General features: G+C 40.3%; 2 protein-coding genes and 1 long non-coding RNA gene across 3 annotated transcripts in view; 2 read left to right on the forward strand and 1 right to left on the reverse strand.

The window, feature by feature from the left end:
* The window catches only part of LOC138965489 (multiple epidermal growth factor-like domains protein 10), a 49,765-nt gene extending 22,809 nt beyond the window's left edge, over positions 1 to 26,956 (forward strand). The window contains exons 10-20 of the mRNA XM_070337668.1: positions 108 to 230; positions 1,737 to 1,859; positions 5,355 to 5,477; positions 10,294 to 10,416; positions 14,040 to 14,190; positions 15,552 to 15,682; positions 17,092 to 17,214; positions 19,755 to 19,877; positions 23,320 to 23,442; positions 23,929 to 24,036; positions 26,742 to 26,956. Coding sequence (XP_070193769.1) covers positions 108 to 230; positions 1,737 to 1,859; positions 5,355 to 5,477; positions 10,294 to 10,416; positions 14,040 to 14,190; positions 15,552 to 15,682; positions 17,092 to 17,214; positions 19,755 to 19,877; positions 23,320 to 23,442; positions 23,929 to 24,036; positions 26,742 to 26,762 — 1,272 coding nt within the window. The 3' untranslated portion in view covers positions 26,763 to 26,956. The remainder of the gene's footprint in view (positions 1 to 107; positions 231 to 1,736; positions 1,860 to 5,354; positions 5,478 to 10,293; positions 10,417 to 14,039; positions 14,191 to 15,551; positions 15,683 to 17,091; positions 17,215 to 19,754; positions 19,878 to 23,319; positions 23,443 to 23,928; positions 24,037 to 26,741) is intronic.
* LOC138965619 (uncharacterized) overlaps positions 1 to 27,465 on the forward strand; it is a 498,821-nt gene that overhangs the window by 195,156 nt on the left and 276,200 nt on the right. The gene's annotated exons all lie outside the window — the stretch shown is intronic.
* Positions 1 to 27,465, reverse strand: part of LOC138965511 (uncharacterized) — a 422,657-nt gene that overhangs the window by 88,542 nt on the left and 306,650 nt on the right. The window lies entirely within an intron of this gene.

Genomic DNA, 27,465 nt, shown 5'->3' on the forward strand with positions numbered 1-27,465 from the left:
CAGAATTTGTTTGGTTAAATTTATCAATTAATTTATTTATTCATTCAATCATTTCTGTATTTTTCAGTTTCTAATTTCTTTCTTTCTATTCGTTTAAAATGTTTCAGGAGTGTCCCGAATCAGATTCAGGAGTGTCTTGCGAAACACCTGGAGAATGCGTTGCCGGTTCAGGAGTTACGGCCGATACTGGTTTCGCCTGCACGGCGAGTGGGGATGTATGCTGTCGTCGGGTAATCGACGCACGCACACAAGCACGCACGCTCACACAAACACACTAGGCACGCATATACATGCACGTACGCATACATCCACGCACGCACGCTTGCATGCACGCACGCATGTACGCACGCACGCACACACACACACAAACAAAACACACACACACACACAGGTATACGCACGCGCACCCTTACACACACGCACACACAGCCACACGCACGCGCACACACACACACAGGCACACGCACGCGCACCCCGCTTACACACACACACACACACACACACATACAGGCACACACACAAAGAAAATCACATATATATATACACACACACACACACACACACACACACACACACACACACACACACGCGCGCGCGCGCGCGCTACACAAATAAATGAAAAAGCAGAAGCAAAAAAGCAACAACAAAAACCACAAAAAAAACCCACAAACACACAGAAAATCAAAGCAAAAGAAAGTACATCTTTTCTCTAATACCAATCACATTACTTGCCGTTTTATTCGTTTGACCCCGTTACAAACCAGTCTTTGCCCAAAACACTGGTATAGCTAGAAGCATGACGTAGGTGTGTCTAAAAACCACGAAACCCATTTTACAGATGAATTTTTCTTTCTGTGTGTCTACGTTAGCTGTTTCCATAAACTGAATCGATGGCACTGAAAATAATTGCGATGGTGATGAACATAGTATTTTCTGTCAAGAGAGAGAGAGAGAGAGAGAGAGAGAGAGAGAGCGAGAGGGGGTGAGAGAGAGAGTGAGCGAGAGAGATACTGCAAGAGAGAGAGAGTGAGAGAGAGAGAGAGAGAGAGAGAGAGAGAGAGAGAGAGAGAATGACAATGACAAATTCTTTATTTACGAGGGTAGTGGCATAAGCAAACAGGTGCTTTTTTTACAAACCAGTCTTTGCCCAAAACACTGGTATAGCTAGAAGCACGACGTAGGTGTGTCTAAAAACCACGAAACCCATTTTACAGATGAATTTTCCTTTCTGTGTGTCTACGTTAGCTGTTTCCATAAACTGAATCGATGGCACTGAAAATAATTGCGATGGTGATGTTCATAGTATTTTTTGTCAAGAGAGAGAGGGAGAGAGAGAGAGAGAGAGAGAGAGAGAGAGAGAGAGAGAGAGAGAGAGAGAGAGAGAGAGAGAGAGAGAGAGAGAGAGAGAGAGAGAGAGAGAGAGAGAGAGAGAGAGAGTTAACCGCGTTGATAAAGCACTAGGTGAAGATTCTCAGACATGAATACTTAAACCGTACTTTATCAGACAAGGCAAAAATTAAGCATCAATGATTCCCCCTAACTAGATTATTTTGATCAATGGAATAATATTATATTGTTTCTATCGGTTTAAACAAAACTGTATCCAATTGTTATCATGGCAAAAAACCAATACATGGCTTTTAAGATGACTAACTCAAGCATATAATGCTTATTGTAAGCAATCTCTGTGAGTACATAACAGAGGTTAACATGATTGTTTCTATCACATTCCAAAGGCATGTCCAGAATCAGAACCGGGAGTGATGTGCGGAGACTCGGATACCTGTACTGCTTCAGGAGGAACAGTCAATACCAGCCTTTCCTGCGGCACCGCAGGACAAGTGTGTTGTCAGATGATGGTGAGTGAAGTGACCATGTATGTAAAACCCCAGTCACACATAGACGCCGCTTCTTCTACGATGGAAAAGTGTCCGAGAGCGTGGCTAATCGTGGGCCAAACGTGGGAGGATCTCCATGAGCGTGCATGGTTTGGTCGGGATGCAAACTGCTAAGTCGGGAATCTGCGTGCTCTCCCTACGCTTATTTTGAACTGCACAAAACAAGCGTAGCCGCGTCGTGGCGCAGTACAGAAACAAAAATGTGCCTTGTGCTGGATTTTGACGCGATATGCCCCGATTTGATAACTTGTTCAGATCGGAGTGATCGGCATTGTGTTCGTAAGGACGTAGAGCTGTGCGACGGGGGCCTCAGAGGTATACACGCGAGAACATGTGTTCTCAAAAATGCATTCGCCCGAGAACACATGCCAGTTCAAACACACACACATGAGGACTTTTACGTTTAACCAAGACATGTAGCCTACGTTTACGTGCTCAGTAGGCTTATAACCCGTCAACGTACCAAAAAGAGATACACCACGCCTGGAACTGAAACGCGTAGCAGACAATCTAATCGCAGACAGTGACTTCAATGAAGCACATCCACACTCATATGTATTACTTCTCACTGCTGAGTTTTGTGTAAATGTAACACAAATGTGCCTAAAACTGCCTTAGAATGAATATATTTTGGAAAAGTGCACGATTCACTCTGACTAAAAAAAGAGTGGGAATGCCTGCATTTTTGAAGAAAATTAACTAACAAAAGGATGTGGTAAAACGTGCTTGGAACGCTTGGGGCCAGTGGGTGGTGTACGCTATTCTGCCTGGCACAAGCAAGCCACATTTTAAGTTAGCCCATTTATTACTCGCATGAGCATGAGCGTAAAATGGAACTAGCTTGACTTCTCTCCGATGGAGCTGCAATTCATTGACATACATGACTAACACATGGTTTCATTTTCGTCATTCTGAGTTGTTCTTGTTTTTTTAACAGCGCCGTGCCTTTTAATTGAGCATATGGACCAAACAAATTCTGTCTTATATTTTTCATCGCATTATGTTGAACACAGTTAGTTGAATAACCATGGTCCCCATTGTTTGTTTCTCCAGTAAACGTACATCGAAACTTTGATCTATCTACCGATCTTATAGTTGAGCGAAATAATACACAACAGACAAATACTAATAATGATATCTCCTAAAAAACAAAAGCCGAAGTAAAGCGTTTATCCGGTCAACTTTATTTGGTTGTTGTGCATTGTGCTCGTCTAAAGGTTGACAGATCGAAGTTTGTTTGTTTGTTTAACGCCCAGTCCACCACGAAGGGTGATATCAGGGCGGTGCTGCTTTGACATTTAACGTGCGCCACACACAAGACAGAAGTTGCAGCACACCCAGTCACATTATTCTGACACCGGACCAACCAGTCCTAGCACTAACCCCATAATGCCAGACGCCAGGCGGAGCAGCCACTAGATTGCCAATTTTAAAGTCTTGACTTTCTTTCTTTATTTGGTGTTTAACGTCGTTTTCAACCATTCAAGGTTATATCGCGACGGCTTAGGTATGACCCGGCCGGGGTTCGAACCCACGACCTCCCGCTCACTGGGCGGACGCCTTACCACTAGGCCACCGTGTTGCAGTAACAGATCGAAGTGTTTCGTTATGTCTATGATTAAACGCTCCATGAACCTAACTTTTGGTTGTTTTTATTCGTGTCGTTGGAAGGATAGCAATCTATCTGTTTCAGATACACTTGCAGAGTCAGATACATGTAGCTCAAATGTAATATCATATTGATGGTTTCTAAAAATCGTGGTGTCTCACTCTTCTGAATATTTTTTTAACATTTTTTTTAATTGAAAACAAAACAAAACAAAATAAAAATAAAAAAACCGTACTGTTAACACAATTGTGATTATTATTATTCAGTTTTAAATCCAGTTTGATTTATTACTGGTTATTAATTACGAAGTGTTGTGTCCCATTATTATTATTTTTTTTTACATTTAGTCAAGTTTTGACTAAATGTTTTAACATAGAGGGGGAATCGAGACGAGGGTCGTGGTGTATGTGTGTCTGTGTGTGTGTGTGTGCGTCTGTCTGTGCGTGTGTGTGTGTAGAGCGATTCAGATTAAACTACTGGACCGATCTTTATGAAATTTGACATGAGAGGTCCTGGGAATGATATCCCCGGACATTTTTTTCAATGTTTTTGATAAATACCTTTGATGACGTCATATCCGGCTTTTTGTAAAAGTTGAGGCGGCACTGTCACACCCTCATTTTTCAATCAAATTGATTGAAATTTTGGCAAAGCAATCTTCAACACAGGCCGGACTTTGGTATTGCATTTCAGCTTGGTGGCTTAAAAACTAATGAATGAGTTTGGTCATTAAAAATCGGAAACTTGTAATTAAATTTTTATTTTTTATTAAACGTTCAAAAAACAATTTTATCTTATTCTTCGTCATTTTCTGATTCCACAAACATATACATATGTTATATTTGGATTACAAACAAGCTCTGAAAATACAAAAATATAAAAATTATGATTAAAATTAATTTTCCGAAATCGATTTAAAAACAATTTCATCTTATTCCTTGTCGGTCCCTGATTCCAAATATGATATGTTTGGATTAAAAACAAACTCAGTAAGCTAAAACGAATAGACATGCAGAAAAGCGTGTTATCCTGCTCAGCGCGACCACTACCGCACTATTCTGCATGGCTTGTCGATTTCACTGCCTTTGCCACGAGCGGTGGACTGACGAAACTACGAGTATGTGGTCTTGGTGAAAAAAGCATTGCGTTCAGTTTCATTCTGTGAGTTCGACAGCTTGACTAAATAGAGAATACTACATGGCTTGCTCTGTCGTACCAGATTTACACGAGTTGTTTTTTAAAATATTGAACTGCGAGCGATCGAAAGCGAGCTGTTCACTATTTGAAAAAGCAACGAGTGTAAATCTGGTACGACACAGCAATCCATACTATTCTGTTTATCCTACATACTGTACTTACGTGTATTTTACTGAAAATGTCTTGCAGTCGAGGCAGCTAAATTGAAGACGCTTGTTTTGGAACCTCGATCTCTTCTAAAACCTCGTGCAATCTATTACGTCAAAGCAAAGAAACGTCACTCTGAAAGTGTGGCGTGACGTGTTAGTTTTAAAGATTCATCGAGGGTAATTAGCGAGCGCAATTTTTGTTTCTATAATGACGTTTGTCTCGGTGACTTTGGCACCATAAGCAGTGGAAAAACAGGTCCCTGCCAGACTTGCTTGACATGACCTCATTTACATGATATACACACGTGTGATTTAAACGATTATTATCTCACGGGTGTCTCACTCACGTATGTAGGATAAATGTTGTTATTTCACTTTACGCGACTTGTTTGTAGTTTGTATTGTAAATTTTCTTTCAAATTCATGTAACCCTAGTTGTTTTGGAAATAAATATTGCCTTGCCTTGCCATGCTTCGGAGGAAAATGAACACTCTATTTTAGACTTGCCCAACAACAGACGAAGGGGTGTCGTGTGTGACATCAGCTTACTCTTGTATTGGTGCGGGGGCAACTGTGGACTCCAGTCTGAGCTGCCCAACACAGGGATACGTGTGTTGTCGACGGGTGAGTCTGTGTGTGGTTACGAAGAAACTGACGTAAAAAAAATTACACACACGCGCGCGCACACACATACACACACATACACACGAGCGCACGCACGCACAGACACACACACACACACACACACACGCACACGCATACACACGCTCGCACGCACGCATGCACACAGACACACGCGCGCGCGCACACACTCACACACACAAACACACACAAAATTTATGTCGGTTTAGGGTAACATATGACCACCAAAAAAAATAGGGTCGGCAGGTCGCTAATTGTTTTAAATGTTGATTTTAGTCTCGGTATGATTTTGTTGTTGTGGTGAGAAATACTACAGAGTTTTAGGGTACGCGGGGAAAAAATAGGGTCGGCCAGGTTACCCTAGCTAGCGCTAAACTAACATATACTATTGTTTGGCCTTAGCTGCTCTGTTCATTTACCCAAATACCAATACGAACTTTAAAATATATATTATGCTCACGTCTACGAATAAATCATTTAAGGATATTTTCTAAAAAAGGTGACCGCCTGGTTAATGTTTGTCAAATTTCAAGGTCACAGCAGTGCCATCTGGCTTAAACTTTGAAAAATTGTCAATTTCTTCAACTAGTTTTATAGTGTTTGAAGTCATTCACACATGATGAAAGTCTGGTTGATAAAATCAAACGTCAAGGTCGCAGCGGGGTCGCATTGAAGTCAGACACATACAATTGTCATTTTCACGAACGCCTTTTAAGCAACACCTTTGAAACTTCACACATTCCAAAGTTTTGATGTTGTTTGGTTATAATCAAAGTGTGGTCAATTTCCATGATTGAGAGCATTCAGAGGGGTCAAGTTGAGGTCACACAAAAAGTGATAATCTTTATAAGACTCACGTTTGCTGCTATTGCTCACTTGACATTGGTGAAAGTGCTTATTTTATAATTGTTGATCTTGATGTTTTGACCAATTAATATTACCAGGATCAACCATACCAGATTTCAAAGTCCAGAAGTTGTCAAACCTCAAACCTGTTGGAAGTTTTAAAGATGTAAGCATCAACAAATTTCTATTTGATTTGACCTTAAATAACAGATTTGACCTTAAATCTTAAAACAGATCAACCAGACTTTGGTTTTATATAAATTGAAGTTCAATACAATTTCCTTTTTTTTTTACCCACACGAGGCCCTGCTATGACCTTCACATTTCTCAAGGATCAACCTTGAATTCTCCATGTTGAACAATCATTAAGCAAAAGCGTTGTTTGAAGTTTGAAGGTTCTAGCTTTAAAAATCTCTGAAAAAATATGTTTCATCCGTTTTCTGAACCACATGTGACCCAGCCGTGACCTTGAAATCTGACAAGGGTCAACAAGACTTTTACCATGCATGGGGGCGATTAAACCCCAAATGTGTGTGAAGTTTCAAGGTTTCAACTTAAAAAACGTCCGAGAAAAATATACATTTTCCTTTTTGGACAATGTGTTGCACGCAAGACAACACGACAAACGCTCGTGTTATCATTCTTTTACTTTAAGGTCGACTTGCGTGCCCGCTCTTTCGCTAATCTCAATTAAAATTCATCTTGGAAGTTCGGTTTTATTACGCTTTTAATTAAGAAGATTAAACTAAGACAACAAATAGTTATTTTTACCCATTAAACTCGATAAGGTAGTGACATTTTATGTTGAACGCAAGATGGTGTCGCACGCAAGATCTGAAAAGATGTTGACGACATAATTTCAACACTTGATAGCGCATTCGTGGTTCGTGATTTCTTCACAAATTTTGAACACAGAATGTGTCACGTGGTTCCGTAGATGAAGTAGATCTTTGTACATGTACATTTTGTTTTTAAAAGAAAATAACCGTTAATTACCGAACATTTTGTCGCACGCAAGATATGACGAAATTTTCAAATCGTTTTCAAAAATGCTGTTCAAAAGTTCTGCAGTCTTTGCTGGATTACTTGAAAGACAGCAGTTTGATACACCGTTATCGCTTGACGTGTCGACATCAATTCCAGAGTTTTTGAAAAAGAAATTTAGTAAATATCTGCGATTGAAAAATGTATGCCGTGATGACGACACATCTTGCGTGCGACACCTTAAAATTCGGTTATCGAAAAAAAAAAATTCTCTCGAGATTTAGATTTGACGTTTGGTCTCGTCTGTAAAGCGATGTTTCAGGCATTCAATCAAACTAAATGCAATTCATTTGTGCTTCTTGTTATTTTTCTGTGGCATATTCAAAACACGAGGTATCACGATGTCCGTTTTCAGATGACCGCTTTTGGCGTTATTTTTGACTTTAAACAAAGATAACTTCAAAACCGTTCAAGTCAGACACACGAAAGTATGTCCACTATCTCTTCGCCCATTCATCCACACACACACCAATTTTCAGCAGACACACGTTTTTACACCCCCGGTATAGGGGTGTGTATAGGTTTCACTCGATGTTTTTGTTTGTTTGTGTGTTTGTTTGTGTTCGCAAGTAGATCTCAAGAATGAACGGACCGATCGTCACCAAACTTGGTGAACAGGTTTTATACATTCCTGAGACGGTCCTTACAAAAATTGGGACCAGTCAAACACACGGTTAGGGAGTTATTGGTGGATTTTGGTTTTTCGGATATTCCCGGCGTTCTGTTACCGGCTATTTTTAGAAGGTCATCGCAGTGTCCAGAACGCTTTCCTTGGACCCGTAAGTTGTCCTCACTGTAAAAGCGCAAAGGTCGAATCAATTTATAGCCACGCGAAAAATACACTCTCATCTATCTCTATATATTTATACAATAGATATAGATATATATATACGGCTTCTCTGTGTGTGTGTGTGTGTTTGAGTGTGTCTGTAGAAAACACCTGTGTATTGCACAGTTCTGTTTGTGATGTGGTACCTAGGGCGTCGTCGACAAGTATAGGCTTATAATTCTTACCAAGAAACATCTTAACTACTTTTCATTTTAACAGATTCCACAGAGCATTATTAACTCAACCCCACCCCCTGCCCTCCTCTCCTTATTTTTTGTTTCTTTCTTTTCTCTTTTTGAAAGCGGACAAACACTCAAGTCCTTAATGGCTCAAAACCGTAGGACTTTTAATATTAATTTTTAACGACAAGTATGGGACTCGACATGATATGATCAGGAATGGCATTATGGCCCCTGAATCATGTTCGTGCTGTTCCCATGCATTCCACGAGTCTGGAAGGGACCTAAGCTTGACGGGTCCATGGTTCGAAGCCGGCGTACAGTGCGCCACTCAAGCCGGGTATTCGGCTCTATTTAATCCACACGTGCTGAGCATGTTTTATATTATATAGATGAGACGGTTTTTACAAAAAATGCGGTCAGTAGGTGTTACAGAAAGAGTTATATTGATTTGTCTTTTTCTCCGCCTGTCTCTTTGTCCACTCAATCAACTTATTTTAACCACACTTGTTAGCAGTGCCTTCTCAGTTGGTGGCAGTGAGAATGGTAAGGATGGGGGTGTTTTTCCTATCTCGGAGGAATTTCTTGTTAGAAACATTTTTATTGTAAAACAAAGTCGTCTTCTGTTCTGTGAGCACCTTTTGGCACTTAGTCATACACACACACACACACACACACACACACACACACACACACACACACACACACACACACACGCACACACACACACACACACACACACACACACACACACACACACGCGCGCGCGCGCGCGCTACACAAATAAATGAAGAAGCAGAAGCAAAAAAGCAACAACAAAAACCACACAAAAAACACACACACACAGAAAATCAAAGCAAAAGAAAGTACATCTTTTCTCTAATACCAATCACATTACTTGCCGTTTTATTCGTTTGACCCCGTTACAAACCAGTCTTTGCCCAAAACACTGGTATAGCTAGAAGCATGACGTAGGTGTGTCTAAAAACCACGAAACCCATTTTACCGATGAATTTTTCTTTCTGTGTGTCTACGTTAGCTGTTTCCATAAACTGAATCGATGGCACTGAAAATAATTGCGATGGTGATGAACATAGTATTTTCTGTCAAGAGAGATAGAGAGAGAGAGAGAGAGAGAGAGAGAGAGAGAGAGAGAGAGAGAGAGAGAGAGAGAGAGAGAGAGAGAGAGAGAGAGAGAGAGAGAGAGAGAGAGAGAGAGACAATGACAATGACAAATTCTTTATTTACGAGGGTAGTGGCATAAGCAAACAGGTGCTTTTTTTACAAACCAGTCTTTGCCCAAAACACTGGTATAGCTAGAAGCACGACGTGGGTGTGTCTAAAAACCACGAAACCCATTTTACAGATGAATTTTCCTTTCTGTGTGTCTACGTTAGCTGTTTCCATAAACTGAATCGATGGCACTGAAAATAATTGCGATGGTGATGTTCATAGTATTTTTTGTCAAGAGAGAGAGGGAGAGAGAGAGAGAGAGAGAGAGAGATAGAGAGAGAGAGAGAGAGAGAGAGAGAGAGAGAGAGAGAGAGAGAGAGAGAGAGAGAGAGAGAGAGAGAGAGAGAGAGAGAGAGAGAGAGAGAGAGTCAACCGCGTTGATAAAGCACTAGGTGAAGATTCTCAGGCATGAATACTTAAACCGTACTTTATCAGACAAGGCAAAAATTAAGCATCAATGATTCCCCCTAACTAGATTATTTTGATCAATGGAATAATATTATATTGTTTCTATCGGTTTAAACAAAACTGTATCCAATTGTTATCATGGCAAAAAAACAATACATGGCTTTTAAGATGACTAACTCAAGCATATAATGCTTATTGTAAGCAATCTCTGTGAGTACATAACAGAGGTTAACATGATTGTTTCTATCACATTCCAAAGGCATGTCCAGAATCAGAACCGGGAGTGATGTGCGGAGACTCGGATACCTGTACTGCTTCAGGAGGAACAGTCAACACCAGCCTTTCCTGCGGCACCGCAGGACAAGTGTGTTGTCAGATGATGGTGAGTGAAGTGACCATATGTAAAACCCCAGTCACACATAGACGCCGCTTCTTCTACGATGGAAAAGTGTCCGAGAGCGTGGCTAATCGTGGGCCAAACGTGGGAGGATCTCCACGAGCGTGCATGGTTTGGTCGGGATGCAAACTGCTAAGTCGGGAATCTGCGTGCTCTCCCTACGCTTATTTTGAACTGCACAAAACAAGCGTAGCCGCGTCGTGGCGCAGTACAGAAACAAAAATGTGCCTTGTGCTGGATTTTGACGCGATATGCCCCGATTTGATAACTTGTTCAGATCGGAGTGATCGGCATTGTGTTCGTAAGGACGTAGAGCTGTGCAACGGGGGCCTCAGAGGTATACACGCGAGAACATGTGTTCTCAAAAATGCATTCGCCCGAGAACACATGCCAGTTCAAACACACACACATGAGGACTTTTACGTTTAGCCAAGACATGTAGCCTACGTTTACGTGCTCAGTAGGCTTATAACCCGTCAACGTACCAAAAAGAGATACACCACGCCTGGAACTGAAACGCGTAGCAGACAATCTAATCGCAGACAGTGACTTCAATGAAGCACATCCACACTCATATGTATTACTTCTCACTGCTGAGTTTTGTGTAAATGTAACACAAATGTGCCTAAAACTGCCTTAGAATGAATATATTTTGGAAAAGTGCACGATTCATTCTGACTAAAAAGAGAGTGGGAATGCCTGCATTTTTGAAGAAAATTAACTAACAAAAGGATGTGGTAAAACGTGCTTGGAACGCTTGGGGCCAGTGGGTGGTGTACGCTATTCTGCCTGGCACAAGCAAGCCACATTTTAAGTTAGCCCATTTATTACTCGCATGAGCATGAGCGTAAAATGGAACTAGCTTGACTTCTCTCCGATGGAGCTGCAATTCATTGACATACATGACTAACACATGGTTTCATTTTCGTCATTCTGAGTTGTTCTTGTTTTTTTAACAGCGCCGTGCCTTTTAATTGAGCATATGGACCAAACAAATTCTGTCTTATATTTTTCATCGCATTATGTTGAACACAGTTAGTTGAATAACCATGGTCCCCATTGTTTGTTTCTCCAGTAAACGTACATCGAAACTTTGATCTATCTACCGATCTTATAGTTGAGCGAAATAATACACAACAGACAAATACTAATAATGATATCTCCTAAAAAACAAAAGCCGAAGTAAAGCGTTTATCCGGTCAACTTTATTTGGTTGTTGTGCATTGTGCTCGTCTAAAGGTTGACAGATCGAAGTTTGTTTGTTTGTTTAACGCCCAGTCCACCACGAAGGGTGATATCAGGGCGGTGCTGCTTTGACATTTAACGTGCGCCACACACAAGACAGAAGTTGCAGCACACCCAGTCACATTATTCTGACACCGGACCAACCAGTCCTAGCACTAACCCCATAATGCCAGACGCCAGGCGGAGCAGCCACTAGATTGCCAATTTTAAAGTCTTGACTTTCTTTCTTTATTTGGTGTTTAACGTCGTTTTCAACCATTCAAGGTTATATCGCGACGGCTTAGGTATGACCCGGCCGGGGTTCGAACCCACGACCTCCCGCTCACTGGGCGGACGCCTTACCACTAGGCCACCGTGTTGCAGTAACAGATCGAAGTGTTTCGTTATGTCTATGATTAAACGCTCCATGAACCTAACTTTTGGTTGTTTTTATTCGTGTCGTTGGAAGGATAGCAATCTATCTGTTTCAGATACACTTGCAGAGTCAGATACATGTAGCTCAAATGTAATATCATATTGATGGTTTCTAAAAATCGTGGTGTCTCACTCTTCTGAATATTTTTTAACATTTTTTTTTAATTGAAAACAAAACAAAACAAAATAAAAATAAAAAACCGTACTGTTAACACAATTGTGATTATTATTATTCAGTTTTAAATCCAGTTTGATTTATTACTGGTTATTAATTACGAAGTGTTGTGTCCCATTATTACGTTTCTTTTTACATTTAGTCAAGTTTTGACTAAATGTTTTAACATAGAGGGGGAATCGAGACGAGGGTCGTGGTGTATGTGTGTCTGTGTGTGTGTGCGTCTGTCTGTGCGTGTGTGTGTGTAGAGCGATTCAGACTAAACTACTGGACCGATCTTTATGAAATTTGACATGAGAGGTCCTGGGAATGATATCCCCGGACATTTTTTTCAATGTTTTTGATAAATACCTTTGATGACGTCATATCCGGCTTTTTGTAAAAGTTGAGGCGGCACTGTCACACCCTCATTTTTCAATCAAATTGATTGAAATTTTGGCAAAGCAATCTTCGACACAGTCCGGACTTTGGTATTGCATTTCAGCTTGGTGGCTTAAAAACTAATGAATGAGTTTGGTCATTAAAAATCGGAAACTTGTAATTAAATTTTTATTTTTTATTAAACGTTCAAAAAACAATTTCATCTTATTCTTCGTCATTTTCTGTTTCCACAAACATATACATATGTTATATTTGGATTACAAACAAGCTCTGAAAATACAAAAATATAAAAATTATGATTAAAATTAATTTTCCGAAATCGATTTAAAAACAATTTCATTTTATTCCTTGTCGGTCCCTGATTCCAAATATGATATGTTTGGATTAAAAACAAACTCAGTAAGCTAAAACGAATAGACATGCAGAAAAGCGTGTTATCCTGCTCAGCGCGACCACTACCGCACTATTCTGCATGGCTTGTCGATTTCACTGCCTTTGCCACGAGCGGTGGACTGACGAAACTACGAGTATGTGGTCTTGGTGAAAAAAGCATTGCGTTCAGTTTCATTCTGTGAGTTCGACAGCTTGACTAAATAGAGAATACTACATGGCTTGCTCTGTCGTACCAGATTTACACGAGTTGTTTTTTAAAATATTGAACTGCGAGCGATCGAAAGCGAGCTGTTCACTATTTGAAAAAGCAACGAGTGTAAATCTGGTACGACACAGCAATCCATACTATTCTGTTTATCCTACATACTGTACTTACGTGTATTTTACTGAAAATGTCTTGCAGTCGAGGCAGCTAAATTGAAGACGCTTGTTTTGGAACCTCGATCTCTTCTAAAACCTCGTGCAATCTATTACGTCAAAGCAAAGAAACGTCACTCTGAAAGTGTGGCGTGACGTGTTAGTTTTAAAGATTCATCGAGGGTAATTAGCGAGCGCAATTTTTGTTTCTATAATGACGTTTGTCTCGGTGACTTTGGGTGACGAGGGTAGTGGCATAAGCAAACAGGTGCTTTTTTTACAAACCAGTCTTTGCCCAAAACACTGGTATAGCTAGAAGCATGACGTAGGTGTGTCTAAAAACCACGAAACCCATTTTACCGATGAATTTTTCTTTCTGTGTGTCTACGTTAGCTGTTTCCATAAACTGAATCGATGGCACTGAAAATAATTGCGATGGTGATGAACATAGTATTTTCTGTCAAGAGAGATAGAGAGAGAGAGAGAGAGAGAGAGAGAGAGAGAGAGAGAGAGAGAGAGAGAGAGAGAGAGAGAGAGAGAGAGAGAGAGAGAGAGAGAGAGAGAGAGAGAGAGAGAGAGAGAGAGAGAGAGAGAGAGAGAGAGAGAGAGACAATGACAATGACAAATTCTTTACAAACCTCAGTCCGAAGAACATGGGACCCATAACGGCTGGACACAAACGCGGCTTTGCAAGAAAACGGAACGACTATTCGTGAAATACTGTCTTGAACACCCAAACAGGCATTTGTGTCTAAAGCTGAAGAGGATCCTGAAGCGCGAAAGGTGTACTCCTGGTGAGTTATTATTTTTGTTCTGGTTACTTGTGTGTTTGTGAGTGTGGATGTGAGTGTGTGTTTGTGAGTGAGTGTGAGTGTGAGTGAGTGTGGGTGTGAGTGTGTGTTTGTAAGTGTGTGTGTGTGTGCGTGTGTGTGTGTGTGTGTGTGTGTGTGTGTGTGTGTGTGTGTGTGTTTGTGTGTGTGTGTGTGTATGAGAGAGAGTTTTTGTTTTTTGAGTGTGTATGTGTGTGTGTGTGTGTGTGTGTGTGTGTGTGTGTGTGTGTGTGTGTGTGTGTGTGTGTGTGTGTGTGCTTTTTAGACATTTTGGCCATTATTTGTTGTTTAGTCTTGTCCCTTCGGTACTTTTGTTATGTTCATTACATTTAGTCAAGTTTTGACTAAATGTTTTAACATAGAGGGGGGAATCGAGACGAGGGTCGTGGTGTATGTGTGTCTGTGTGTCTGTCTGTCTGTCTGTCTGTCTGTGTGTGTGTAGAGCGATTCAGACTAAACTACTGGACCGATCTTTATGAAATTTGACATGAGAGTTTCTGGGTACGATATCCTCAGACGTGTTTTTCATTTTTTTTGATAAATGTCTTTGATGACGTCATATCCGGCTTTTTGTGAAAGTTGAGGCGGCACTGTCACGCTCTCATTTTTCAACCAAATTGGTTGAAATTTTGGTCAAGTAATCTCCGACGAAGCCCGGACTTTGGTATTGCATTTGAGCTTGGTGGCTTAAAAATTAATTAATGACTTTGGTCATTTAAAATCTGAAAATTGTAAAAAAAAAAAATTTTTTTTAATAAAACGATCCAAATTTACGTTCTTCTTATTCTCCATTATTTTCTGATTCCAAAAACATATAAATATGTTATATTTGGATTAAAAACAAGCTCTGAAAATTAAAAATATAAAAATTATGATCAAAATTACATTTTCGAAATCAATTTAAAAACCCTTTCCTCTTATTCCTTGTCGGTTCCTGATTCCAAAAACATATAGATATGATATGTTTGGATTGAAAACACGCTCAGAAAGTTAAAACGAAAAGAGGTACAGAAAAGCGTGCTATCCTTCTCAGCGCAACTACTACCCCGCTCTTCTTGTCAATTTCACTGCCTTTGCCATGAGCGGTGGACTGACGATGCTACGAGGTCTTGCTGCGTTGCATTGCGTTCAGTTTCATTCTGTGAGTTTGACAGCTACTTGACTAAATGTTGTATTTCGCCTTACGCGACTTGTTTTGGGTCTTGTTGTCGTTGAGCACTGACCCCCTACCTCGCCACTCCTCTTAAATCCGTTATCCAACAAGAGAAAGGCAGATGGATAGTTATCTCCGTAACTAATAATTCTTGTTCTTACATTGTCACCAGAAAGTGACGAGTGTCCAACCAGTGACGAAGGCGTAACTTGCGAATCCGCAGATAATTGTACGGGTTCGGGAGTGACGGTAGATTCCGGTTTCGCCTGCAGTACTGGTGAGGGCCAAGTGTGTTGCCGCAGGGTAAGTAAAATATAGACAGCAAAATATGTTGATATTTACGGTGTCTGGAACCCGTTTCCTCTGAACCCATCTTGTTGTGGTTAACTTATTTACAAAAAAAAAAAAGCTAGCATTCTTTTGTTAGGGTGAAAGTTGCTTGTACATTTCAATGCATGTTATTATCTCATGTGCCGGGATATTGATTCTGCTTAACTCTCACTTACTCTTAAATGGAACTACATTCCTTTGTCTCCCAGATGATACAACTATCAAAGAAATATATTGATGCTCTCCTGTTGTTGTTTAAAGTGTACAACCAAACCTGAAATAATCATCAGATTAAGCCAGCCCTCACTATGCTGTTTTAACACTGAGATGGGACCCAAAAAGCGTGAGTTACAGTGCCTATATATTCCACTGTCGGGTTTTAGTTCTGCAGAAATATGAACATGTAGTATATGCCTGCACGTACAAGAATAGCGTGCATGCCTCCATAGACGATGTTCGGAGAACTATCAAAGAAATATATTGATGCTCTCCTGTTGTTGTTTGTCGGGTTTTCATGGGTTGCGAAAGAGAACGTATTCTCACTTTTAGTGGGTCAATGTTTCCCAAGTGACATTATACATGTACACCAGTCCATAGAGACAGGTGTGTCTGAAACACGTGGACAACGAATACGTGTTTAAAGCTTGCCTCACCAAAAAAGCAAAAGTATGTAATTTTTTACATCCCATACAAACCCAACAGAGTTATTTCCGAAGTTCGTCTGTTGTCTGTGATTCTTATTATCGATTGGTAGTGTTATAGACGCATGCACTTATTCACACAGGCTTGAGCACGTTTTTGCTTTGTTCCTGACCACACACACAAATTGTCAGAACTACTTATTTGCTTTAGGCCAAACAAAATTTATGTCGGTTTAGGGTAACATATGACCACCAAAAAAAATAGGGTCGGCAGGTCGCTAATTGTTTTAAATGTTGATTTTAGTCTCGGTATGATTTTGTTGTTGTGGTGAGAAATACTACAGAGTTTTAGGGTACGCGGGAAAAAAATAGGGTCGGCCAGGTTACCCTAGCTAGCGCTAAACTAACATATACTATTGTTTGGCCTTAGCTGCTCTGTTCATTTACCCAAATACCAATATGAACTTTAAAATATATATTATGCTCACGTCTACGAATAAATCATTTAATTCCTGGCAATTTTTCTTTTTGTTTCGTTTTTTGCAATACAGGCCAGCCAGTAAGAAAGATCACGATGACAAAGTAAGACAACTGATGTCTCAATAGTCTGATGCAATGGGTAGGATTCCCTGTTCAGAATTTGTTTGGTTAAATTTATCAATTAATTTATTTATTCATTCAATCATTTCTGTATTTTTCAGTTTCTAATTTCTTTCTTTCTATTCGGTTAAAATGTTTCAGGAGTGTCCCGAATCAGATTCAGGAGTGTCTTGCGAAACACCTGGAGAATGCGTTGCCGGTTCAGGAGTTACGGCCGATACTGGTTTCGCCTGCACGGCGAGTGGGGATGTATGCTGTCGTCGGGTAATCGACGCACGCACACACGCACGCACGCTCACACAAACACACTAGGCACGCATATACATGCACGTACGCATACATGCACGCACGCACGCTTGCATGCACGCACGCATGCACGCACGCACGCACACACACAAACACACACAAACATACAAACAAAACATACAAACAAAACACACACACACACACACACAGGTACACGCACGCGCACCCTTACACACATGCACACACAGCCACACGCACGCGCACACACACACACACACACAGGCACACTCACGCGCACCCCGCTTACACACACACACACACACACACACACACACACACATACAGGCACACACACAAAGAAAATCACACATATATATAGGCCTACACACACACACACACACACACACACACACACACACACACACACGCGCGCGCGCGCGCGCTACACAAATAAATGAAAAAGCAGAAGCAAAAAAGCAACAACAAAAACCACCAAAAAAACCACACACACACAGAAAATCAAAGCAAAAGAAAGTACATCTTTTCTCTAATACCAATCACATTACTTGCCGTTTTATTCGTTTGACCCCGTTACAAACCAGTCTTTGCCCAAAACACTGGTATAGCTAGAAGCATGACGTAGGTGTGTCTAAAAACCACGAAACCCATTTTACAGATGAATTTTTCTTTCTGTGTGTCTACGTTAGCTGTTTCCATAAACTGAATCGATGGCACTGAAAATAATTGCGATGGTGATGAACATAGTATTTTCTGTCAAGAGAGAGAGAGAGAGAGAGAGAGAGAGAGAGAGAGAGAGAGAGAGAGAGAGAGAGAGAGAGAGAGAGAGAGAGAGAGAGAGAGAGAGAGAGAGAGAGAGAGAGAATTGAATTGAATTGAATTGAATTGAAATTTATTTTACGAGGGTGACAGAATAAGCAATGTATGCATGCTTCTTTTCATCCGGCCCTCGCCCATTGAGGGGTAACAAACAAGAAGAAATAAAAGATAAATTTAACAATAGTACAAATGACATATTTACCATAATTAACATGTCAAGCAACTAATAAGACATTTTGAGATGCATTAGGATTCTTTAGCAATGCTTGAAAATTATATATAACAGGGAAATATGTGTTTGTATAAAAAAAAAATCCTTCATGAATTATATATATATAATCATGTTTTTCAATATAATCAGAGAGTACAGTTATATTTTGCCAGCTGCTTGATAATAGTTTTTATAAGTTTTGTAAAAGAAACAGCATGTAATATTCCTTGAATGATGTTTCATGAATTCGTAATTTAATTATATTTAAGAGAGAGAGAGAGAGGGGGGGAGAGAGAGGGAGAGAGAGAGAGAGAGAGAGAGAGAGAGAGAGAGAGAGAGAGAGAGAGAGAGAGAGAGAGAGAGAGAGAGAGAGAAAAAGAAAGAGAGAGAGAGAGAGAGAGAGAGAGAGAGAGAGAGAGAGAGAGAGAGAGACAATGACAATGACAAATTCTTTATTTACGAGGGTAGTGGCATACGCAAACAGGTGCTTTTTTTACAAACCAGTCTTTGCTCAAAACACTGGTATAGCTAGAAGCACGACGTAGGTGTGTCTAAAAACCACGAAACCCATTTTACAGATGAATTTTTCTTTCTGTGTGTCTACGTTAGCTGTTTCCATAAACTGAATCGATGGCACTGAAAATAATTGCGATGGTGATGTTCATAGTATTTTTTGTCAAGAGAGAGAGAGAGAGAGAGAGAGAGAGAGAGAGAGAGAGAGAGAGAGAGAGAGAGAGAGAGAGAGAGAGAGAGAGAGAGAGAGAGAGAGAGAGAGAGAGTGTGAGAGTCAACCGCGTTGATAAAGCACTAGGTGAAGATTCTCAGGCATGAATACTTAATCAATCAATCAATCAATCAATCAATGACGCTTATATCGCGCATATTCCGTGGGTACAGTTCTAGGCGCTCTGCAAGGATGCCGTGGGAGATGAAATTTTATACGGCCAGTAGATTGCAGCCATTTTCGGCACATATTTACCTTTCACGGCCTATTATTCCAAGTCACACGGGTATAGGTAGACAATTATTAACTGTGCCTAAGCAATTTTGCCAGGAAAGACCCTTTTGTCAATCGTGGGATCTTTAACGTGCACACCTAATGTAGTGTACACGGGGGGAGGGTTCGGACACCGAAGAGAGTCTGCACACAAAGTTGACTCTGAAATAAATTTCCGCCGAACCTGGGATCGAACTCACGCTGACAGCGACCAACTGAATACAAATCCAGCGCGCTACCAACTGAGCTATACCCCCGCCCCAACCGTACTTTATCAGACAAGGCAAAAATTAAGCATCAATGATTCCCCCTAACTAGATTATTTTGATCAATGGAATAATATTATATTGTTTCTATCGGTTTAAACAAAACTGTATCCAATTGTTATCATGGCAAAAAAACAATACATGGCTTTTAAGATGACTAACTCAAGCATATAATGCTTTATATTGTAAGCAATCTCTGTGAGTACATAACAGAGGTTAACATGATTGTTTCTATCACATTCCAAAGGCATGTCCAGAATCAGAACCGGGAGTGATGTGCGGAGACTCGGATACCTGTACTGCTTCAGGAGGAACAGTCAATACCAGCCTTTCCTGCGGCACCGCAGGACAAGTGTGTTGTCAGATGATGGTGAGTGTAGTGACCATGTATGTAAAACCCCAGTCACACATAGACGCCGCTTCTTCTACGATGGAACAGTGTCCGAGAGCGTGGCTAATCGTGGGCCAAACGTGGGAGGATCTCCATGAGCGTGCATGGTTTGGTCGGGATGCAAACTGCTAAGTCGGGAATCTGCGTGCTCTCCCTACGCTTATTTTGAACTGCACAAAACAAGCGTAGCCGCGTCGTGGCGCAGTACAGAAACAAAAATTTGCCTTGTGCTGGATTTTGACGGCGATATGCCCCGATTTGATAACTTGTTCAGATCGGAGTGATCGGCATTGTGTTCGTAAGGACGTAGAGCTGTGCGACGGGGGCCTCAGAGGTATACACGCGAGAACATGTGTTCTCAAAAATGCATTCGCCCGAGAACACATGCCAGTTCAAACACACACACATGAGGACTTTTACGTTTAGCCAAGACATGTAGCCTACGTTTACGTGCTCAGTAGGCTTATAATCCGTCAACGTACCAAAAAGAGATACACCACGCCTGGAACTGAAACGCGTAGCAGACAATCTAATCGCAGACAGTGACTTCAATGAAGCACATCCAAACTCATACGTATTACTTCTCACTGCTGAGTTTTGTGTAAATGTAACACAAATGTGCCTGAAACTGTTTTAGAATGACTATATTTTGAAAAATTGCACGATTCACTCTGACTAAAAAGTGTGCGGTAATGCCTGCATTTTTGAAGAAAATTAACTAAACAAAAGGATGTGATAAAACGTGCTTGGAACCAGTGGGTGGTGTACGCTATTCTGCCTGGCACAAGCAAGCCACATTTTAAGTTAGCCCATTTATTACTCGCATGAGCATGAGCGTAAAATGGAACTAGCTTGACTTCTCTCCGATGGAGCTGCAATTCATTGACATACATGACTAACACATGGTTTCATTTTCGTCATTCTGAGTTGTTCTTGTTTTTTTAACAGCGCCGTGCCTTTTAATTGAGCATATGGATCAAACAAATTCTGTCTTATATTTTTCATCGCATTATGTTGAACACAGTTAGTTGAATAACCATGGTCCCCATTGTTTGTTTCTCCAGTAAACGTACATCGAAACTTTGATCTATCTACCGATCTTATAGTTGAGCGAAATAATACACAACAGACAAATACTAATAATGATATCTCCTAAAAAACAAAAGCCGAAGTAAAGCGTTTATCCGGTCAACTTTATTTGGTTGTTGTGCATTGTGCTCGTCTAAAGGTTGACAGATCGAAGTTTGTTTGTTTGTTTAACGCCCAGTCCACCACGAAGGGTGATATCAGGGCGGTGCTGCTTTGACATTTAACGTGCGCCACACACAAGACAGAAGTTGCAGCACACCCAGTCACATTATTCTGACACCGGACCAACCAGTCCTAGCACGAACCCCATAATGCCATACGCCAGGCGGAGCAGCCACTAGATTGCCAATTTTAAAGTCTTGACTTTCTTTCTTTATTTGGTGTTTAACGTCGTTTTCAACCATTCAATGTTATATCGCGACGGCTTAGGTATGACCCGGCCTCCCGCTCACTGGGCGGACGCCTTACCACTAGGCCACCGTGTTGCAGTAACAGATCGAAGTGTTTCGTTATGTCTATGATTAAACGCTCCATGAACCTAACTTTTGGTTGTTTTTATTCGTGTCGTTGGAAGGATAGCAATCTATCTGTTTCAGATACACTTGCAGAATCAGATACATGTAGCTCAAATGTAATATCATATTGATGGTTTCTAAAAATCGTGGTGTCTCACTCTTCTGAATATTTTTTTAACATTTTTTTTTAATTGAAAACAAAACAAAACAAAATAAAAATAAAAAACCGTACTGTTAACACAATTGTGATTATTATTATTCAGTTTTAAATCCAGTTTGATTTATTACTGGTTATTAATTACGAAGTGTTGTGTCCCATTATTACGTTTCTTTTTACGTAAGCAATCAATTTTAACATAGAGGGGGAATCGAGACGAGGGTCGTGGTGTATGTGTGTCTGTGTGTGTGTGCGTCTGTCTGTGCGTGTGTGTGTGTAGAGCGATTCAGACTAAACTACTGGACCGATCTTTATGAAATTTGACATGAGAGGTCCTGGGAATGATATCCCCGGACATTTTTTTCAATGTTTTTGATAAATACCTTTGATTACGTCATATCCGGCTTTTTGTAAAAGTTGAGGCGGCACTGTCACACCCTCATTTTTCAATCAAATTGATTGAAATTTTGGCAAAGCAATCACAGGCCGGACTTTGGTATTGCATTTCAGCTTGGTGGCTTAAAAACTAATGAATGAGTTTGGTCATTAAAAATCGGAAACTTGTAATTAAATTTTTATTTTTTATTAAACGTTCAAAAAACAATTTCATCTTATTCTTCGTCATTTTCTGATTCCACAAACATATACATATGTTATATTTGGATTACAAACAAGCTCTGAAAATACAAAAATATAAAAATTATGATTAAAATTAATTTTCCGAAATCGATTTAAAAACAATTTCATCTTATTCCTTGTCGGTCCCTGATTCCAAATATGATATGTTTGGATTAAAAACAAACTCAGTAAGCTAAAACGAATAGACATGCAGAAAAGCGTGTTATCCTGCTCAGCGCGACCACTACCGCACTATTCTGCATGGCTTGTCGATTTCACTGCCTTTGCCACGAGCGGTGGACTGACGAAACTACGAGTAAGTGGTCTTGGTGAAAAAAGCATTGCGTTCAGTTTCATTCTGTGAGTTCGACAGCTTGACTAAATAGAGAATACTACATGGCTTGCTCTGTCGTACCAGATTTACACGAGTTGTTTTTTAAAATATTGAACTGCGAGCGAAAGCGAGCTGTTCACTATTTGAAAAAGCAACGAGTGTAAATCTGGTACGACACAGCAATCCATACTATTCTGTTTATCCTACATACTGTACTTACGTGTATTTTACTGAAAATGTCTTGCAGTCGAGGCAGCTAAATTGAAGACGCTTGTTTTGCAACCTCGATCTCTTCTAAAACCGCGTGCAATCTATTACGTCAAAGCAAAGAAACGTCACTCTGAAAGTGTGGCGTGACGTGTTAGTTTTAAAGATTCATCGAGGGTAATTAGCGAGCGCAATTTTTGTTTCTATAATGACGTTTGTCTCGGTGACTTTGGCATCATAAGCAGTGGAAAAACAGGTCCCTGCCAGACTTGCTTGACATGACCTCATTTACATGATATACACACGTGTGATTTAAACGATTATTATCTCACGGGTGTCTCACTCACGTATGTAGGATAAATGTTGTTATTTCACTTTACGCGACTTGTTTGTAGTTTGTATTGTAAATTTTCTTTCAAACTGATGTAACGCTAGTTGTTTTGGAAATAAATATTGCCTTGCCTTGCCGTGCTTCGGAGGAAAATGAACACTCTATTTTAGACTTGCCCAACAACAGACGAAGGGGTGTCGTGTGTGACATCAACTGACTCTTGTATTGGTGCGGGGGCAACTGTGGACTCCAGTCTGAGCTGCCCAACACAGGGATACGTGTGTTGTCGACGGGTGAGTCTTTGTGTGTGGTTACGAAGAAAATGACGTAAAAGAAATTACACACACACGCGCGCACACACATACACACACATACACACGAGCGCACGCATGCACGCACGCACACACACACACACACACACACGCACGCTCTCACGCACGCATGCACACAGACACACGCGCGCGCGCACACACTCACACACACAAACACACACATGTAACACACACACACATACATACACACACACACACACACACACACACACACACACACACACACACACACACACACACAGGAACAAGCACGTAGTAGTAGTAGTGAGTGTGTGTGTGTGTGTGTGTGTGTGTGTGTGTGTGTGTGTGTGTGTGTGTGCGCGCGCTTGTGTGCGTGTGGACGCGCACATGCATGTGTTTGCATTAGTAATCGGATGGCATGTGCTATCTGACTTGGGCATTCGTTATGACTAGAATTAACAGTACTTTCCACGATTTGAATTGCAGGTATGTCCATTTGACCTACCCGATTTCTATTGCGAGCAGCCGAAGTGTTCCTATGGTTACTTCCAGGTACAAGCGCCATGTCCCAACGCGGGAGACTTGTGCTGTGAGGTGTGTATTGTTTGCAGCTGAGGCCAAACAGAAATAATGTTGTTATAGCTTTTAAGGTAACGTGACCAAAAAAGATAGGGTCGGCTTAAATTTTTTTATTTTTATTTAGTCGATTTTAAAGGAGGTTACGTACCTTAGTCTCGATATGGTTCGCAAAATGTACCAAGAGTTTTTAGTTTTTTTTGAGAAATGAAAATTTTTGTTTAGAGTCGGCGGAACAAAATAGGGTCGGTCGGGTTACCTTTAACCAACTTATATATTTGTTTGGCCTAATGGTCACACCGTTCGTTGCCTGGTAGAGTGACATCTGAGGAACGTTTGAAGATGGTACCTTGGCTTCCTTCTCCTGTAACAGATCCATTTGTTCCTTTAAACAAGAACTGTACAAAAACAAAATAAGTAATCATATAATTTTGATTGCCAAAATGTGTATAAGTATATATAAATATTGTGAGAGAGATGATTTGAATATTATATTAGAAAAAGAACTGTATATGTGACCCTCCACCACGAAATGAGTCGCATGTCACCTCGCGCAGTTCTGCGCTAGGCTTTAATATAAGTTCGGCGAGTGTATGGTAACAGTGTGAGGGTCACCTTAGTCACAGGCTTATAACTCAAACAGTGTTCGCTCTTTTCTAAAACGGTTTTCACCACTGGATAGAGCATAAACAACTCTTTAGGAAAATGTAAAAATATGAAAATCATGCAAAGGTGACATGCGACTCATTCCGTGGTGGAGGGTCACATATTAGGACATTTTGAAGAAAAAAAGAATGAAAAAAACACACACAAAAAAACCACATAATTTAGGACATTTTATTATCCAAATGATTGATTATAAATCATGCCATATTTTTGCTGTAAAGGCTCCTGTATGAATGGAAAGTTGTATGTAGTGAGGGATACATGTTTATGGATTAAAAGCCCCACAATGATGTGCATGGCAAAATTAAAAAAAAGAAAAAAACAAGTCGCGTAAGGCGAAAATACAATATTTAGTCAAGTAGCTGTCGAACTCACAGAATGAAACTGAACGCAATGCCATTTTTCAGCAAGACCGTATACTCGTAGCATCGTCAGTCCACCGCTCATGGCAAAGGCAGTGAAATTGACAAGAAGAGCGGGGTAATAGTTGCGCTAAGAAGGATAGCACGCTTTTCTGTACCTCTCTTTGTTTTAACTTTCTGAGCGTGTTTTTAATCCAAACATATCATATCTATATGTTTTTGGAATCAGGAACCGACAAGGAATAAGATGAAAGTGTTTTTAAATTGATTTCGACAATTTAATTTTGATAATAATTTTTATATATTTAATTTTCAGAGCTTGTTTTTAATCCGAATATAACATATTTATATGTTTTTGGAATCAGCAAATGATGGAGAATAAGACAAACGTAAATTTGGATCGTTTTATAAATTTTTATTTTATTTTACAATTTTCAGATTTTTAATGACCAAAGTCATTAATTAATTTTTAAGCCACCAAGCTGAAATGCAATACCGAAGTCCGGGCTTCGTCGAAGATTACTTGACCAAAATTTCCACCAATTTGGTTGAAAAATGAGGGCGTGACAGTGCCGCCTCAACTTTCACGAAAAGCCGGATATGACGTCATCAAAGACATTTATCAAAAAAATGAAAAAATCATTCGGGGATTTCATACCCAGGAACTCTCATGTCAAATTTCATAAAGATCGGTCCAGTAGTTTAGTCTGAATCGCTCTACACACACACACACACACACACACACACACACACACACACACACACACATTCACCACGACCCTCGTTTCGATTCCCCCCTCTATGTTAAAATATTTAGTCAAAACTTGACTAAATATAAAAAGAAGAAAAAAACAAAGAGAATATTGTGACCCTCCACCACGGAATGAGTCGCATGTCACATTTGCATGATTTTCATATTTTTACATTTTCCTAAAGAGTTTTTTTATGCTCTATCCAGTGGTGAAAACCGTTTTAGAAAAGAGCAAACACTGTTTGAGTTATAAACCTGTGACTGAGGTGACCCTCACACTGTTACTAGACACTCCCCGGACTTATATTAAGCCTAGTGCAGAACCGCGCGAGGTGACATGCGACTCATTTCGTGGTGGAGGGTCACATTATGACAAAATAACAGAAAACAAGTACAACAACTACAACACCGATAACCTGGCTGTTTCAGTCCTGAGCAGAGTGATGTTGTTTATATGCTGAATACATTTGACAGACAGAGGCGAAAATAATTCAGCGAACGTTTCAGAATGTAGCCTAGCCTTCGCATTCCATAAAATATTAAAAAGCCCGGAAGCAGCAATATGTGCTCGTGCCTTCAAAATCTACACGTACACGTGCACACCTTTACAACACATATTGCTGCTTCCGGGCTTTTTAATATTTTATGGAATGCGAAGGCTACATTCTGCTTTCAAGGTTAAAGTTAAGAGAGAAAAATAAGCTGGTGGTTCTAACTAGCTTCCGGACTGATTTCGGACTGATATTACATGTATAAGGTTAGCTTGATTAATGCCTATGATGTGACCAAAACTCTGTCAGTAGTTCTACTGCGGCGCAGGAACAAAAAAAGGTCGTGCTCAAATCTACACGCATGGTAAAACATTTCTATTGTGTACATGTTATTCAGAGAGCACCTGGTTAGCAACAAACCTAAACTAACGTTTCTCTTTCATTTCTTCCCAGTTCGGCCTAGGCAAACGTTAGGTGGACAACCTTTTCCCATGCAGGACAACTCGACAGCATTCAGGCGGACAGGGCAAGGATGGCTGCCATTTGTTGGTATCTACAAGTTGCAGCGAACTCACCTGCTAATGCATGTTGATGACATCATACTGATATTATGAGCAATTAAATATACCTTCGCAAAGACATTCGTGTCTTCAGGTACAACTCAAAAATGAATTCTTGTGTGTGTAAGTGTTTGTGTGTGTGTGTGTGTGTGTGTGTGTGTGTGTGTGTGTGTGTGTGTGTGTCTGTGTGTGTGTATGTGTGTGTGTGTGTGTGTGTATGTGTGTGTGTGTGTGTGTGTGTGTGTGTGTGTGTGTGTCTGTCTGTGTGTGTGTGTAGAGCGATTCAGACTAAACTACTGGACCGATCTTTATGAAATTTGACATGAGAGTTTCTGGGTATGAAATCCCCATACGTTTTTTTCATTTTTTCAATAAATGTCTTTGATGACGTCATATCCGGCTTTTCGTGAAAGTTGAGGCGGCACTGTCACGCTCTCATTTTTCAACCAAATTGGTTGAAATTTTAGTCAAGTAATCTTCGACAAAGGCCGGGGTTTGGTATTGCATTTCAGCTTGGTGGCTTAAAAACTAATGAGTGAGTTTGGTCATTAAAAATCTGAAAATTGTAAACAAAAAATTGTTTTTTATAAAACGATCCAAATTTACGTACATCTTAT

The sequence above is a fragment of the Littorina saxatilis genome, linkage group LG1 (assembly GCF_037325665.1).
Source record: "Littorina saxatilis isolate snail1 linkage group LG1, US_GU_Lsax_2.0, whole genome shotgun sequence".
In the NCBI taxonomy this organism is placed as follows: domain Eukaryota; kingdom Metazoa; phylum Mollusca; class Gastropoda; order Littorinimorpha; family Littorinidae; genus Littorina; species Littorina saxatilis.